Source organism: Eretmochelys imbricata, chromosome 1, assembly GCF_965152235.1.
Source record: "Eretmochelys imbricata isolate rEreImb1 chromosome 1, rEreImb1.hap1, whole genome shotgun sequence".
NCBI classification, from domain to species: domain Eukaryota; kingdom Metazoa; phylum Chordata; order Testudines; family Cheloniidae; genus Eretmochelys; species Eretmochelys imbricata.
In genome coordinates, this window is record NC_135572.1 from 342,519,539 (window position 1) to 342,538,326 (window position 18,788).

General features: G+C 41.7%; 1 protein-coding gene across 7 annotated transcripts in view; it reads right to left on the reverse strand.

The window, feature by feature from the left end:
- Window positions 1–18,788, reverse strand: part of SEMA3D (semaphorin 3D) — a 183,192-nt gene that overhangs the window by 42,858 nt on the left and 121,546 nt on the right. For all 7 annotated transcript variants that reach the window (XM_077836139.1, XM_077836164.1, XM_077836155.1 and 4 more), the window contains one exon: window positions 13,596–13,738. In XM_077836139.1, the coding sequence (XP_077692265.1) occupies window positions 13,596–13,738 (143 nt within the window). The remainder of the gene's footprint in view (window positions 1–13,595; window positions 13,739–18,788) is intronic.

The window sequence follows — 18,788 nt, forward strand, 5'->3', positions numbered from 1 at the left end:
CAGAAAAAAGCCTAGTTTGAACAAATAAGCTAAAACAAAACAAAACAAAACCCTTCAGAACCCCCCTCCCCTTTTTCTTTTTTCTTTTTTTTTTTTTTTTTACAGATTATTTGGTCAAACTAGTCATTTTTCAAAAAAATACATTTTTCCCCATTATACAAAAATCTGTTTGCAAAGTTTCTTTGAACAACTCCACAGCTGAAATGCCCAAAGCCACACCTCTCCCAGCATGTGGTCTCTTCTTGTTAAGAGAGAGTCATTCTGGAATTAATGGTTCTCTAGGAATTTTTTTACATACAGAATAATGGTGCAGATCATCTGGGGCGGAGGTCCCAAAGACAAATTACTGTACCTACCAACTGTTCTACAGATATACATATGCTATTAGTTATGTGTACACAGTTCACAGGGAGGTTTGTGGGAGGGCAAAATTTGGTCAAATTACTATAACCTACGTTCTTGGTGAAGTATTCTGCTAAATTCCATTCTAGACCATTTCCTCTGAGCTACCCTTATAGCCCTAACAATCAATGCTCAAAGGTTTGGGGATTTTCTAAAGTATCAAGTATAAAACAAATGGGATACCATGGAAAAAAAACCTGTTTCTGAAATATTAATATGCTTAACAAAATATACTCATCAGCTGTCAAAAAATGAAAAAAAGGAGTTGAGTCTGGAATGAAGTTTTAAATTTTTAAGGAGTCGACTGTAAGCACTTAGTGACTGAATGATAACTATTACAGACATCCAGGAGCGTGGTCTTAAATGTCAAAGTTCACTTTGCAAGGTGTTGCTTTTCTCTGGTAATGCACTCTCAGCTGACTAACTGTTGACTTCTCTTTTTTCCCCAGTATTTGTTCCTTTTAAATATTTTTAGCTCAGTTTCTAATTTTTTTTTTTTTGTAATTATTACCTTTTGAATCAAAGTTCTTACAAGAACTGTCACCTTTCTGCTTATTTTTCTAAAATCCTTCACAGCCTGCAGGTTTGCATCTAGCCAACAGATTTATTATACAGGTGTCAAAATTAGCAGCCTTACGTGACTAGTAAAGTATGCTCTGTACATGTGTGTTGTGTTTGGAGGTGCAACAGCTGAGCATTCTGGCACAAGCAATGAAACATACGTAAACAGTAAATAGCTCTGAGCTTTTCATGCATCTGGCAATTCTGTTCAGCTAAATTACATCTATCTTTTCCACCAGAGTCCCCTTATTAGCTCACTAGTTGATGCTGCACGTTTTCAAAAGACTACAAGGAGTTTCTAAATGTCTGTCTGGTATTTGGAGTGATGTTGGGGAAGCAGGGGAATGCCAGAGAGAAGAATCTAGAGACATTCCGTTGCAACTACAGACCGGAAACGTGGCTCCCAATCCTTAAGTCCGATCAAGCAATGGTAAACACAGTAGTAGCCCAATTCATTTCCTACGGTGAAGCACATGCTTAAGTACTTTGATCAGTGACTCAGCAAGCAGCTGAACCTGTGCTACTCATTGCCAGTAATATTTTATTTCACCGACTGACACAAGGAGGAAGGTCAGCATCTTGTGACCTGCCGGCTCCACCTGGACTATCATCAAGTGCTCTACAAAGTAACCACAGGGTGAACATGTCGGGTACAGAAATTACATATGGCAAAGCAGTTCCACCCATAACATCCTCTGCCCTCCAGCAGCAGCTCCTACCCTTCCAGGCACGCCTGGGTGGAAGAGGCAGTGAGACACAAAAAGGGCAAGGCACAGGAGAGACACAGGGGAATGGTTGTTTTTGAAAACATCGGTATCTAGCGAACACTCAGCTCTACATCTCTTTTCTCTCATATCTGAATGATGCAGGTTCTTTGCTTTTCTAGTTTTGGACACCTCCCAGCTCTTGGATTCTCAGGTAACACAGTAGCTACTACTGCTTTCGATATCTGCGCTTAGCTGTGTAAGCACGACCTTTCCTCCTGGATGCAGACTTTGCCACACCACTTCTAACTACCTCAGCCCTCGCAATTTGCTTAGAAATTTCAGCTACAACAGAACATGCTTATCTATCTGCTGATGGGAGTGCACTGACATCAGCACAATAGTGCCCTGTGAACCACATAAACGTCCCATTTCAATTCACTGTATTGGTTCTGACCTGGGCCTAATCTAGGAATGTGTTATGTTAGAACATACCTCTCTTCCTATTCAATCCCTACAACATCTGAGGCACGTTTGCTGACAGTCCCTAGATCCTCCTGAGTGAGGGCCGAAGGTATGGAGCTTTTGGTATATGATCCCCAGTCCATCATAGCGTCTTTACAGGCCTATAGAGTCCTGTCTATAGCACATCTTGGCCAAACATCTGCTTGACGCTTCAGTGACACATGGAAGGGGAGCTATTTTATTTTGTTTGTCTTTCGTGGATGGTTTGATTTAATATCTCACTGCACTTAATCACTGTCAGGTGCTCAGATGCAACCTCAATGGGTAGCAGATCCCACTAAATTAATATAATGAAACCTTCAGAGGCGAGGTGAGCAGTAGATTGGAAAGAGGGTGAAAGAGAAGGGACGGGAAAAGAGAGAGAAAATTAAGAAAGGGAAATTCAAAGTACGGGGGTGGAGGTGGGGTGGTGAAGCCTAGGAGAGGAGGAGACTATGCAGGTAGGAGAATAACAAGAAATAACTTGAAATGGAGAGATCCTCAGCCAGATCCTCAGCTGCTGTAAACCAGCACAGTTCCACCATAGGTGTAGTTTGACTGCTATTTTTGGGGGTGGGGGGACAAAGCGTGTGAATGTGCACATGTACGCACACATACATGCACAGTGAAGCCGGTTCCCCGTCTCACTGGCTCTCTTCCCCTGCCTGGAGTGGTACCAGGGCAGCCGGTACTTGGGGGTTGGGCTGGCTTAATGGGGGAGTCCCAGCTGCTGTTGGCGGCCACTCTGGCACCGGCATCTTTTGTGATGTCGCTGCTTTGGTGCTGCTGAAACCGCCTCCCAGCTGGGGCTACTGCTGCTGCTGCTGAGGGGATGCCATATGCTGGGTTCTTGCTTCCCCCTGCCCATTCCTTTATTCCCTTCTCTTCCCCCTACCCTTCACCTTCCTTTCCCCACTGTCTCCACCCCATCCCATCCCCCTTCGTCTCCCCACTGTCCCCTGCCCCATCCCATCCCCTTTCTCTCCCCACTGTCCCCGCCCCATCCTCCAACCCCTTCTCTTCCCCTTGCCCAATGCCACTGTCTCTTCCCACCCCCCACGCCGTACCCCTCTCCCCCAGCCCCACCCCACCCACCCCCTTGCCATGCCCTCCATGGGCACTCACTGCTGTAGAGGGTACAGGTGGGCACTAGAATCCAGGAGGTGACATCCAGCTGCTGAGGCAACAACCCAGAGTGCAGGGGAAAGGCTGCTCCGTCCCACTCCCCGCGAGCTGAAATGCGTGTGGGGGGAGGCGCAGTGTGGGAAGGACAGAGCCCCCCTCCTGAGAAGGCTGAGCAAACCCTGCTCTGTGTTCACACAAATGGGGGGTGGGAAGTGGCACGTGAGCCTGCGTGACAACCTCCCCATACCTCGCCTCTGTTTGGGGGGGCGAAATAAAGGGGCTTTCACCAAGAGAAATCAGTCGAGTGTGGTGCAGAAGAACAGATACTGCAACGAGATGAGACAATGGCAAGAGAGGATGGCGCAGGATGAATTTAAGTGTATGTGTTGAGAGGAGGACGGGCAGGAAGAATACTCTAGTTTTTCAATATAGAATTATGGCCAGACTAGTCACACCACATGAACAGCCCAAAGGTATCTGAAATCTTATCTCTACGTATCACTGTCTATAGCTCCTGAGCACACTGGCTTAGTTGTGTTTACAATAAACTTTGTTTCATTACAGAAGAAGGCACTTAAAACCGCATATTTTTTCTCTATATAAATAAAGATTTAATTAGCACTTACTGTTTTGTAATCTCACAAGTTGTAACAGATACCAATGCTTCCGCCTCAAATGCCTTCTTCTATAGTATAAAGAAGTGCCTGTAAACTCTGCTACTCATGTGTATTTGGGAGTGAGAGGCAGCTGTAGATACGCCGCCAGCTGGAAAGCAGATAATTTACCTGGAGTTGTCAGTCTGATATAGTAAGACTTAAAAAAAGACAGCGCACACAAATTAACTAGTGACCAGGGAAGCTTATTCATTAAGAATCTAAAAAGTTAAATTAATATATTCTAAGGCCAGAAAGGACCAGTGTGATCATCCAAGCTGACTTCCTGCGTTCCAAACTAGGCCAGAGAACTTCCCCCAAATAGAGCATATCCTTTAGAAAAAAACCATCCAATCTGAATTTAAAAATTGCCAGTGATGGAGAATCCTCCACAACCTTTGGCAAGTTGCTCGAATGGTTAATTACCTTCAGTATTAAAAATATATGCCTTATTTCCAGTCTCAATTTGACTTGCTTTGACTTGGTACAGTACATTAAAGAGATACTGTAAATATTAGAGATGGTAAAAAAAAACGAGGGAATGATTTTCTGCCATTAAAATGTAGTCACATTGAAATCAAGAAGTTTTGCTGGAATGTTTGAATTTCAACAAAATTTTCAACAAAACAAAGTCAAAGCTAACTCTTTCAACCTTCACTTTTTGTTTGGATAATGTTGAAATGCTTCATTTTGACTCTTGTTTCGATTAATTTCATTTTGACTTTTAAAATATAAATTTTAATATGCATTATAATTATACAGTTTTGATATTATCAAAGTGATGCTTTTACCCTATCCATAATAAATGTTTCAACATTATCTAAATTAAATGTTTCAATGGTAAATTGATTTTTTTTTAAAATGTTTCTTCCATGGGAAATTTCAAATTTTTGTTATGATTTAGAACAAAACCAAATTTTGAAACATTAGAATTTTCTGTGGAATGGAAATTCCAATTTCTACCCATCTCTAGTCACTATGCAAATATTTGAGGCAACACTGAAATTAATACAGTTGTACTAGGAAATATAATGCCCTTGTCAAATCAAGAAGGCATTCTCTTCAAAAGCCAGAATATAAAATCTGTATGAGAGATTAAGGCTGAATCCTGCAGATTTTATGTGAATAGCTCTACTGCTGTGCAAATTATCTCTCAACAAACTGAAGGTCTCATTCAGCTCTTATTAAAGTGAATAGAAAGACTCTCACTGACTTTAAAAGGGAGATGGCTCAGGCTCAAAAATTTTAATAATAATTTACACAATTAAGAACTTTTGGCACCTGGTTCATATTAGAAACTGCAACTAATCTTCCTCATTCATGTCAACATGAAAATGTAAATGTAGATGCATTTCAAGCCCTTGCTTTCTATCTACAAAATTAATATGTCTCTTTCTCATTAAAAAGAAAGAGGAGTCTTTCTGATCTGCAATTTTACCAGAACAAAATATATGTTTCCTAAACCATGTGGTTATAGGTAAAAGTTATTTGAGCATTAACCTTTTTGCAAGTAAAATCTATCACACCACTATTAATCTCGGAGTGTATGGATTGAAAATAAAATTAAATGATACATTTTCTTCAGTCACTTTAGGAAATATGTAGATGACATTAATGTAGCTGAATCAAAATTCACAACTGTGTGCCTTGGAATGCACTAGACAGGAAAACAGATGGCAGTACAGCAAAAGAACACCTGAACCTAACTCATTCTTAATCTCTCATTTGGGTTGTAAGTAACACTGAATGTAAGAACAGAAAAAGTAATTTTTTTAAAACCAGTAAACACTGAAGACATCAGAAAATGTAATACATAAAACTTTAAAGACAGTAATTATCCTGAACAACTGCATAAATCAAATCAGACAATGAGTGGAATTCAAAGGAGGCGGCTATTAATTAGTGCCTGCAGCAAGATGCAAAAGGACCATCCAAAGTGAATTCCTAGCAGGAACAAAAGGAAATACCAGCAAACAAAATGAAAAGAGCTGGAACCGCGAAAGAGCTGGAACCTGAAGCTCTAGCTATGTGATAGATCCACCAAAAACAAATAAAATCCTAAGCAACAGAGAGCAGCACTGTGGAAAAGTTTCCAGCAGACCAATGAAATTCTATTGAGAAACTGCCAACATTCTAATGTCAATGAATTTACGCCTCCAAATACACAATTCCTTTGTGACTCTTTAAGTATTACTGTCTAATATTTTTATTCCGGCAGTGTCCAGCTATGTTAGGTACTGGCCACACACAGGAAGACACAGTCCCTTCCTCCAAGAGCTTTTTTATCTTTAGGGTCTGTGTCAAAGCACATTGAAGTCCATGGGAAGACTCCCATGATTTCAGTTGGCTCTACATCCATCAGGCCCTAAGAAGATAAGCAACACAGGAAGGGTGGGAGAGGGAGAGAGAGAGAGAGAGAAAGAGAGAGAGAGAGAATAAAAATATACACAAGTATAAATAACAGGAAGGATGGTCATGTGGTTTAGACACTGGGTTAGGCCTTGCAAGTCCTGGGCCAGTTCATGGCTTCCTGTGTGACTTTGGGCAAATCTCTCTCTCTCTCTCTCTCTGCCTCAGTCTCCCCTGGGGATAATTTTGTCTTGGAGCAGTGTTTGTTTCTCATTATGTATTTTCACAGGGGTTAGCACAATGGGCCTCACTGTTGGCTGGGACTGCAAAACATTATCATACTACTACGATTAAAGAGCACTTGTATTCAATATTATGGGGCAAAGAATTCACTATACTCCCTGCCATCGACCCACAGGATTGGTGCTACTCTCCCAGCTTCGGAACAGTCTCTTGGAGGAACCCCCTCGATATGTCAGACCCTAAGGGGTCTCACTCTTTCTTCAAGTTAGGCCACGGCCTCCTGGGACTGCACCTGTGGGGCTTCAGCACTTCCTGCTTCACACCATGAGCTTTGTTCAGTGAGTCCAGCAGAGACAGACCCCTGGTAGGGTCTTGTCCATTCTTCAGGGATTAATGCACCTCACCAAGCATTTACAGTGACACTTCAGCAATGTTTTCAAAACAATTGGGTTTATTAGTCAACTGGAACACAGCATAGGAAGCCCTTAGGTTAGCACAGAGAAATGAAGGCTAACACATAGAACATTCTGGTCAGCCCAGAGCCCCAGCCAAGCCGCAGTGAACTCCACTTTCAGGCTCTGTGTTTCTCTCTCTCTGAGTCTCACCTCCTTAGTCAGTTCCCAGGTGAGAGAACTTCCAGCTTCCTCCAGAAGCCAACACTTATCCCCCACCTCAAACCTTCCAGCCCTTTGTTCTCCCGCCGCTCTGCTTCCCAGCTGAGAGTGCTGATCCATGAGTCACTGGAGCTTGCATGGTCTCTCTGGACCCCTTGTTGATCTGGATCAGTTTCAGCCAGTCCCGTAATGACTCTATTAATTCTACCTGGACAGGAAGGTGACACACACCCATGTCTCTTAGCCTGCCCTGAGAGCAAACTTAATTCCTCCCCCCCACCCCAACCACCACCACTAGGTAGCCATGCAAAGTATAAGGGAAGCTGCGGATCCATTAAAAATATTACAAAAAATTCCACTTTGTCACACTCCTTCCAGCACACCCTACCCTCCCCCACTGGGGTGTCTGATCACTGACCTGGGGGTGCAAGGATGGCTTTCCAGGCAGCTGTGCCAATGTCTAAAGTGGAGGGAGGGGACTCCTTGAACTCTCCTCCCCCTCTGCTAATTATTGTTTGAGTGGCCCCATTGTACTAGGTGCTGTACAAACACACAGGGAGACAGAGGCTCTGCTCTGAAGAATTTACAAGGTAACCAGACAACACAGACAACGGCGGGAGGGGAAATGCAAGCACAGAGGTGAAGTGATCTGTCCAAAGTCACATAGAAGGTTAACAACAGAGCCAGAAATGAACTTAGGCCTCCTACCTGCCAGTCCAAAGCCCAATCCAAGGAATCACACTGGCTCCACTATCTGGCCCTGAGTGATGCTGTTTCTTATAAAAGGCACAGGGGAGGTTAAGTAGTAGGTTTTACTGTCTAAAATTATATAGTACAGCCTCAATCACTCAATGAGCACAAAAACGGGGGTCCACCCTTGTAGAATCATTGCAGGATTGGGGCGAGTTTTATGAACTTATTGTTTAAGGGTTATTGTTAAATTAGACTTGATGGATAAAGATGGAATTCTGCATACCAATTCATTTCTAGGTATTAAGACAACAGGTAAGGATGTTTTTATCCAGAGAGAAAACTACAGGAGGGAAAGTGAAAGGAACTCAGTTTGAGCAGGTCACATCACCTATGGAAATGGCCTCTGACGGAACTATGTGTGGGAGACAACACTATTTTAGCTTTGAGTTCCTGTACCTCTCACAGATTGGCTGTTACTTCTTTTAGAGCTGTAATTTACTCACAACAAATGTGCAGAACTATTAGGTTCGCCATGGAAAACTCGACTCTCATTTTAGAAAATATTTTCACATCACACCCATAGTTTCTTCTGAAATATTTTTGGATGTGTCCCAAACTGGAAAATCTAACTGTACAGTAAGGAATCTGCTGGATGGTTGCCATTCATACCAGAAAAGAAAGATCAATAGGCTCAGGTGAAATGACAGAGATTACAACAGGTGTATAGGCTTTGGGAGGAAAGTAATCATGAATCAACTGGAATTACTAAACCGTTCAGCACTGGATTGGTTTAGATTAAAAATAAAGCAAGTTTATTAACAAAAGAAGATCGGATGTTAAATGAATTCAAAGATAAGACATAACAATTAGAAATGGTTACTTAGCAAATAAAAGTGAAAACACACATCTAGAAGTCTAAAACTTAAATCGAGCGTATTTTGGTACAAGGCTTTGTTTAAAATGGAGACTGACCCTTTTCTTGGTCAGAAGCTCTCCCTGAGGTGCTGGTGCCATCGTCTTCTTAGGTGAAAAGAGATAAATTAGAGTTTTCTTTTGTAGTCCAGTGAACCTTTGAAGTGGATTCTTCTGAAGATTGCCCTTCAAAGCAAAGTCTATCCAAACAGTGAAGAAGGCAACATGGTGTCCGGTGGTGAAGGAGGCTCCATGCCCTTTCTTCCCCCACCTGTGTTTGTTAACATGCAAATGGTTCTGTTTCCTATCATCTCCTCCCACTGCTGTTTTGAGGACCCTGTTTATTATGTATATGTAAATTGACGTAAACACACATTCCTTTGTTTAGGATAGGCCTGTTTAACAACTTTTGCTGAGGCAGGACTGTCTGGTTTTGAACCTGTGCTAATAAAATCATACGGGGGAATTCACATATTTACATATAATGCTGCTACATACATTTCACCACGATACAATTGACCAGCAAGTTATTCATGTTCAAATGATACCTTAAAAGGCATAATTTGTACAAAGATTACTACAATGCTGTGTATGGTATGAATACAGGGGTGCTTTTGGTCACATTCATCTTATAATAATTTAATTTAGACCACATTTCCCTAGTTTACTTATGAGAATGTCATGTGGGACAGTGTCAGAAGTCTTACTAAAATCAAGATATATCACATCTACTGCTTTCCCCCCATCCACTAGGCCAGTGACTCTATCAAAGAAGGAAATTAGATTGGTTTGGCATGATTTTTTTTCTTGAGAAATCCATGCTGTCTATTCCTTATGATCCTATTATCCTTCGGTGCTTAAAAATTGATTATGTAATAATTTGTTCCAGTATCTTTCCAGGTACTGAAGTTAGGCTGACCAGTCTCTAATTCCCTGGGTCCTCTTTGTTCCCCTTTTTAAAGATAGGTACTATGCTTGTCCTTCCCCACTCTTCTGGGACCTCACCCATCCTCCAGGAGTTCTCAAAGATAATTGCTAACCATTTCTGAGATTGCTTCAGCTAGTTCCTTATGTACCATATGATAGATTTCAAGGAATGACATCATGACTTTTTTACTTTAACACTGAGCCTTAATGATCTTGGACAACGTCCAGTACATTACAGTATACTGAAGCTGGCATGTAACTTTGTGAAAATGTACTGAAACGAATAAAAAAATATCTCAAAAGAAATTGTTACCTTCCTAGTGGACTGTTGTAAGTTTGGACTTATTTTCCTAAGGTGATTTTGGCAAATTTCTATATGGTTCAATGTGTTTCTGTATGTGCAGCTTTGCATACAAATGACGACATTTCCATGAACGAAATCTGTTTGCCGTCAATTTGCAATGGATATACATGCAAAGACTTTGTGTGCTTGTGTAACTAAGGTTTATCATTTGGGTGCAAAGGTGACAGTTTTCAGAAACAGCACTAGTTTTCAAAATCTGATCCTGAATGTCTAATATATGGGCCATACCGTCAGCTGGTGTAAATGGTGCAAATTGATTTGAGGTCAATGAAACTATAATAATTTACACTGGCTGAGGATATGGTCTTGTGACATCAATGGGAAAAAGTTCCTACAAAGTGTAATACATTTTCTATATTTTAAAAAAATACATAAAAATCCAGATAGGATTAATCTTTAAGCCTGATTTTTGCTTTTTGAAAATAATCCTACCTTGAACGAAAGCAAACAATTAACCACGTTACACTTGATATTAGTGGGAACATTCTGTTTTCCCTAATCAGAACAAGAAATTCCAGGTACTTCAGATAAGCTGACGATACCGTTTTTTTCCTTAAAACCAAAAATAGGAAATGCCATTTGTCGTGATAAATTATACATTTTAGTCTGCAAGTGACTGTTGAAAGCACTTCCTCCCAGTTTATAATTATATCCCCTGGTGATATACAGAAGGCAAGTGACGTAAACCTAAATGAGCACTTTTTAATGTTTTGGTGGCTGTGTTATTGCAAAGCATGCTTTAAGATAGTAAATAGAAGAACAGTCTTCTGAACAGGGCAAGCGACAACTGTTTGACTCTGGGCAAAGAACTTTAAGTGAGATACTGTAATCTTTTAGGTCTAGAAATAGCTGGGAAAGGGGAATGCTCTCCAGAGAAGACTTCCCTAAGGGAGAGGATCAGTGTGAGACTATATTGTTCAACCAATGAATACTAGTTAAAGAGTAGGCTCCACTGACTAACCTGTTATATTAAACACACAAGTCTTTTTGTGTTTTTACTGCCTATTCTAATTTCAGCATGTACCTCTAACACCAAAGTGTAGGAAGAGCCTTAGAGAACAGTGAGGCAGAGTGGTGAAGCTCCAGTCAAAGGAATTGGAATTACACGTACCAAGCAGATCATTTAAATAGTTCCTGGTCTCCTGACATATAGCAGTATGTTGTGTTGCTGTGGACATGGTGGAAGGAAGACACAAGCTCAAATTTAAGGAAAATTTTCTAGATTAGTTGAAGCTTATTAACAAGTAATGCTGCAGGACAAGTAGAACTTTCAACCACACTAAATTACTCATGGCTGGTTTTAACTATAGATATGGACACCTATGCCTGCAGGCATAGAGAATTAAGCTGACCAGATTTGGCACTGCAGGTCAGAGAAAACACAACTGAACCAGATGTCAGGAATTTATGCTTTACCCATTTGTACTACATTTATACTACAATAAGCATAATCAAGACACATGCACAAACAGTGCAAATCAGATTTTTCAAGAGAGTTCTGCACCCAGCACTTCCTATTTAGGTCCTTAAATGAAGCAGCCAGATTTTTCAAAATGCTCCTCACCTGTTAGCTCCCACTCAGTGTGTTTAACAGGAGCTGCTGGAGGCTGAGCTGTTTTGAGAACTGGATACCAACTGTGGCTGCTGAGCATTTTGGAATATCTGGTCCCGTAAGTCTAGCAACCATCTGTATTTTGGTGTATGTACACATTACTACACGTGTTCATCGCTCCCAGTGTTGGGAGTTACATATGTATATAATAAAATGCAAGTTCTATTTCGAAGTTCTCCTATAATGTTCATTTGATTGGCAAAATGAAAACAAAGCTCAAGACATTTCCTACAACACCACTACCCTAGAAACTTGGTCTCATTTGAGACTCAATTAGGACTGGTCATTAGGGTCTCTTTACAATACATTTGCTTTTATTAAGATATCTTATCTGTCCTTTTTCTCAGTAGAAGCTGGAGGTCTACTATTAATGCATCTTAGTTTAATATAATCTCTCTGTGCCTTGGCTTTCCAGATTCCACCTAACCATTTTCCCCCTAATGCATTAAGTACTTTCATAATCAGCAAAAGCCACATCTAGTAGTAAATTATATTTGTTTGCCTTGTCAGTGTTTCATTAATCATACTGCTGTGAAAAACCCAACCGAAGCTTGCCCGTTCTCTTGTTTGGCTAAACACGAACTGCTACAGTGAACTGGTTGCTCAGTTTGTTGCAAACATTTGTCGACCCAGGACTGAAAATTTGTAGACTCAGTGGTCACTGAAGTCTCAGTTGTGACTCTTCGTGGATAGAAGAACAATTCTGGGTAGGCATCCGCACACGTGTGTCCAGTTCTTTGTTCTCTTGTGCCTGCATGTCTTTCTAGTTCATTTTTTCCTATCCATTTCTCTTTCTGAATCAAGAAGTCTTGCAGTTAATTTTTTTTTTCCTCAAGGGTCCTTCTTAGGAACCTAATGCCCACTGTCAGTAGTGCTAACTAATGCATCAGGCAACACGCTACAGAATACCAGCAAATGAAGAAAGCTGTACAATTGTACCATAGAAATGCAGTACATTTACCTCTGAGATTACTACATACAGGGTTTTTGCTGAGACTTGGGCCATTTCATAATCAAAGCATAATGTTTTTAAAGTGTAATAACATACGGACATCGAGACTATTCTAAACCATGATAAAGAAACTAAACCGTTCCGGTGTGACATTGGAGTTCCTCATGTTTCCAACATGACTTTGGCCACTGCATGGAAACGTAATCAAAACCACAATTTCTAATGACCTGGTCCATACTTTTTTCAAAAAGCCCAGCTTTTCTAATCATTACCAAAGTTTCATAAATCCATGGACCTGATCACAAAAATACTGCGTTTGGAACACAGAGCATCAGCAGTAACAACATCTATCGCTACAGGGTTATGGATTACAGTAACGGCTGAGAAAAGGAAAGGCTACAGAGAACACATCAGCTAAAGTAGCGTACAGGTCGTTATTACTATTATTTATTATTTCTATTATTGTAGCATCTAGGGGCCCTAATCATAAGCCAGGCATGGTGCAAACACAGAACAAAAAAGACACTGTTAGTAATACTTGTGGGGGCGATACACTGATGCTCCCCACCTCAGCGGAGATTCTATTTTCCCCTTAAGCCAGTGCACACCCCATACAAAAGGCCCATGTACTCTGACTTTGCACAGATGCTTAGGATTTAGCCTTAATCGAGACAGCAAAACAAAGGTTCTCACCACAAAGTAGCTTAAGATTAATCAATTGCTATTTAGATGCATCATTATCGATTATGAAAATATTATGTTTCCAAAAATATGATGACTTACTAAGTATCAAGCCTATTTTGCAGTTAAGGAAAGTGAATTTTAGACATCATTAGTAATCCATGTTATTGCACATTACTCAGACGGTTATATGCGTGAGGTTATTTCCTTCCTGGACAAAACTGAGATTTCTTAAAGAAACAAATTAAAGTTTACTTTTTTAAAAAAAAGACAGAAAAAAAAGAATGTACATTTCTCACCTTACAAATTCTTCCAACTCGGGAAAGGATCGCTTTGTCAGACGTACTGCTATCTTGCGATATTTCTCGGAAAAAGAAATAGATTTTGTCGTCATCTGGATTGTATGTGTCCGGGATGGGGTAGGTTCCAATAAATTTTGCTCCTAAAAGAAACCCCCAAAACAAAACCAAATTATTAAAGTATTTTAAAAAATCCCTCCTACTTGAGACCAAGATTCTGCGTTTGTGTCCATGAAGCAGATCACGGTGAAATCAACGAGTCATCATAAGCACATCTGAGGGAAGTCTAGTCATAATAAGACTGTATTGACCCCCAAAGTATTTATATCTAATAGGGTAGCTTTTATTCTTCAGGATGTATTCTGCTGCAGAACACTGCATTGGCATAATTGGCTGCCATTGTGAGTTTACAGGGTTAATGCCAAGGTTTTTAGATACAAAACCCATACCTATGATACAGCTGATTTGCTGCTTGTGTTACCCTGTTTCCTGCTAAGCAGGTTTTCCAAAATCACACACTATGTTACACAGTTATTTAATTTAAAAATGGCAGCACTTAGTAGTAGTCCAGGGATATAGGAAACCACAAATGTTACAAGAGGCAGTATGCAAGGGAGCAATATAACCTCAATTTGTTTGCATGACTCAAGCTCAGATATTAATAACAGCTGTACTAAGACAATAGTTTCCTATGCACATGTGCTAGGATGGCCTTACTAAGTCAACAGTGTTGAGATTGTCTTGCCAAGACAATTGGTTCATATGTCCCTGTTCTGCTCTACAGTCTCATTTTCAAAGGTTTAATAACTTGGCATTTTCACTTTGCTTGTGCACTCAAATCAGAAATTAACGAAATGCCAGACACCTTAGCTAGTATAGCAACAACAAACAACAAAATTCAAATACACAGATAGAGGGGGAAATATTTAGGGAAATTTCTTTAAGATGTTCTTGTGATCTGCCACCATGACTGAGATCCTCTGGGAGCACTCAAGATAACTTTCCTTTGCACTGAACAAGAGGTGGGCCAGTGACCAGACTAAGTCAGTGGGAGTAGACCCTTGACTCTGGAATTCATTTCCCAGGCTGGTCAGACAGAGCATAGTATCTCTGGCCCTCACAGGATGTCGTCAAGGAACATCATAAAGAGGGGCAAAACGAGGACTAGAAGATGTTGGGTGAGTGAGGAGTGAACTGGTGGTTTGTAGGGAATGATATTTTCTTCTGCCTCCATAAGAAGTTAATTGATCTGTATTTAAATATGTTTGTTTAAATTCTTAGTATGCAAATTGATGCCAGAGAGCAAAATGTATGGGCCAGAATAACCATTGTATTACTCCAGATTCACACTGGTGTGACTCCATGGAGTTACATGTCAGTGTAAAATTGGAATGATGCTGTAGATCATTTAGACTAGAATTTTCAAATCAGCCTAAGGAAGTTAGGCACCCAACTCCCACTCAGCCCCTTTCAGGCTCTTCTGAAAATCCCAGGCCTAGCCATTAATAAATGCATTAATAAGCTCCAAGGTGGCTTTCAGCATATAAAGCTAGTTACAAATAAACAAATAGCAAATTCTGAAAAATACCTTGACAACATCCTTATTACCGTCAGATTTTTTTTAAAAAATTCCACATCTGCAGAGCTAAACTCTGAATTCTAATTTTTTTTTATTACAATTTTACTGGTTTACTTGCCAAATGGAACCCCAAAACAAATGCACACATATCAGTTTTTGGGACAGATTTAAAACAATCTCAAACAAAGTAAATAAAGGAACAGGAATACTTAAGTAATACAATACTTAAGGACTTAAATTCACAATTGAAAGCATTAAAGTTGAAAGTTGCATCCAAACAAATAAACTGGAAAAGGTAAGCATACACAGACAAAGACACATAAATCAACGGAATAAACAGACCATGACTGTCAGAGTTCCCTCCCCACTCTGAACTGTAGGGTACAGATGTGGGGACCCACATGAAAGACCCCCTAAGCTTATTTTTACCAGCTTAGGTTAAAAACTTTCCCAAGGCACAAACTTTGCCTTGTCCTTGAAAGTATGCTGCCACCACCAATTGATTTAGACAAAGAACAGGGAAAGGACCACTTGGAGTTCCTATTTCCCCAAAATATCCCCCCAAAACCTTACACCCCCTTTCCTGGGGAGGCTTGAGAATAAACAAGATGAGCACAAACCAGCCTTGGATTTTTAAGACCCAAAAAACCCAAACAGATTCTTAAAAATCAGAGCTTTATTAGAAGAACAAAAAACAACAAAAAAAAAAGATAAGAGAACATCTCTAAGATCAGAATGGAAGATAATCTTACAGGCAGTCAGATTCAAAACACAGAGAATCCCTCTAAGCAAAACCTTAAATTACAAAAAGACACAAAAACAGGAATACACATTCCTACAGCACAGCGAATTTCACAAGTCAAAACAAAGAAAACCTAACGCATTTCTAGCTAGATTACTTACTAACTTTACAGGAGTTGGAGGGCTTGCATTCTTGATTTGTTCCCGGAAAAGATAGCACACAGACAGACAAAAGCCTTTCCCCCCCCTCCAGATTTGAAAGTATCTTGTCCCCTCATTGGTCATTTTGGGTTAGGTGCTAGCCAGGTTATCTGAGCTTCTTAACCCTTTACAGGTAAAAGGACTTTGCCTCTGGCCAGGAGGGATATTATAGCACTGTATACAGAAAGGTGGTTACCCTTCCCTTTATATTTATGACAATGACACACACAAAAAAACAGTTATTTTTTCCACAAGTGAGATCTTCCTCTCATCTTTACTATCCTGTTCACATTATATAGAAAAACTAATTATAATCAGCTGTGACATGGGTTTTTGTATGTTTTGTAAAGGAAACAAATGGCATAATTGTGCAATTTAAATCATTGTTTATATTATCAATCATGTTGTCTATCTTCATTCAAAAATCTGACTAATTTCAATAGAAAGATTGTAAAGATTTCATTTGTTGGGGTGTGTATAAGCAAATAATAAGGCACTGAGATGATAAATGGAGAGCAAGGCCTGGTAAAAGATGATACAGTATATCCTGGTATTGCATAAACTTTTTGTAATTTGCTCCAATGGCCTTCTGGGAGCAGCAATAAAATTACAGAAAGTTCACTAATGCAGTCTATATCCCTGGTGTTGTATCTGATTACCTACTTTAAAAATGCTCCAATCCAGTATTATACGATTGGTCAAGAGGCTCAATCAAGTTTATTCAACTGAGTAAGTCATATTAAGACTCATGAAGCCCGGATGCAGAGGGAATCAAAGGAGTGGGAAAGGCCCAGCAAGCAGGGAAGTGAAGGGTACAGATCTGAACCAGCATGAGCTAGTGGAAGACATGCTGCACCATCGCTATGACTTTGGGCCTCTAGAGGGCATGGGTATAGAATAGAGGTAGCCACTCTGTGATGCATGCTTCCCATGCGTCCTACATTGTGGCACAAACCCCCAGAGGTTAATAATATCCAGGGAGACATTAACTCTGACAATGGCATTAACTTCCTGGACAAGTGGGAGGAATGTGCCGTTGCTTGGTGTATATGTGTGTGTCGACAGATCAAAGACAGCATGGCTCAGGCACACTGCCATAGGACCCTTCAATTCTCATACAATCCTTTTCACTGCCAATCTAGTCAAGAATCTGCTTGGCTCGGGCAGGACAGATCCACAGAGCTTCAATCTAAGGCCCAATCCTGAGAATAGACCTACATGCTCACTGACGTTAGTGAAGTTAGTTAACGTTAGTTAGCCAAGAAAAAGAACATTTTCTCTTATTTCCCCCACCCTGTTTTTCATTCTTTTTTTTCTTCGTCCTCTTCCTATATTATAAGTAATGAGAAGTAAATGAAAATAAAATGAGATACCTTGATTGGGGCAGGAGGTTGAGTGCAGGAGGGAGTGAGGGGGTCAGGCTCTGGGAGGGAGCGTGGGTGCTGGGTGCGGTCTCTGGACTGGGGCAGGGGGTTGGGATGTGGGAGGAGGTGAGGGGTCGGGCTCTGGGAGGAAGTTTCGGTGTGGGAGCGGGCTCTGGGCTGGGGCAGGAGGTTGGCGTGTGTGGGGGAGTGAGGGGTTGGGCTCTGGGAGGGAGTGTGGGTGCTGGGTGCGGGATCTGGGCTGGGGCGGGAGGTTGGGTGTGGGAGGGGTGAGGGTTTAGGCTCTAGGAGGAAGTTTGGGTGCAGAGTGCAGGCTCTGGGCTGGGGCAGGGGTGTGGGAGGCAGGCAAGGGGGGCGGCGCTTACCTCAGGTGGCGCAGCTCCCAAAGCGACCGGCACTCCCACCCCTGTGGCAGCGGCCCCTAGGCGGGGGGGAAGAGGGGCAGAGGGTCTCACACACTGCTGCCTCAGGCGCTGCCCCCACAGCTCCCATTGGCTGCAGTTCCCAGCCAACAGGAGCTGTGGAGTCGGCTCTCATGGTGGGGGCAGCACGTGGAGATACCCCCTCCCCCAGGGGCCACAGGGACACGCTGGCTGCTTCTGGGAGCAACGCGGCACAGAGGGAAGGAGGCAGAGAGGGCAGGAAGCTGCCTTAGCCCTGGGGCTGGCACATCTCTGCGCACCCCTTGGGGGTAAGGGGACAGCGGGTCTCCGTGTGCAGCCCGGGGCAGAAGCAGTGTGCGGAGCCATCTCCCCCCGCCAGGGGCATGCAGAGACGTGCCAGCAGCCGGCCGCTTCCAGGAGCGACGTGGGGCCACCGTGCCTGCCTAAGCCCTGCTGTGCCGCCGGCTGGGACTCAGGGGCAGTTGTCAGATTAGATTTGTCCTGCATTTTGGGGGCCCCATGTCGTTGGGGGCCCAGTGTCACTGCACGGTTTGTTTCATGGTAAATCTGTTCCAGACTTCTGTGCAGGACTCTGTGCAGGAGTAAGAGTTCCAGTGGGTGTGAATCTGTTTGAAGGTTTATTCATCTCACCTCTTCTGAAAGGCTGCTATTAATGCAGTCAAGAGTAGGATGCGAAGGCAGTGAACTGCATAGGACTGCATAGGGCCAAATCTTTGCCTTCTGCATTGTTTTTTTCCCTCCACAGGTAGGAAAAATACTGCTTCCAGAAACCTTTTACTAAAAAATTAAAACTTAAAATGCTAACATGCATTATAGCACAACCCCCTCTGCACTCAAAAAACCCCCCAAGCCATACATTTTCCACTTATCCTAAGTAAAATATGAG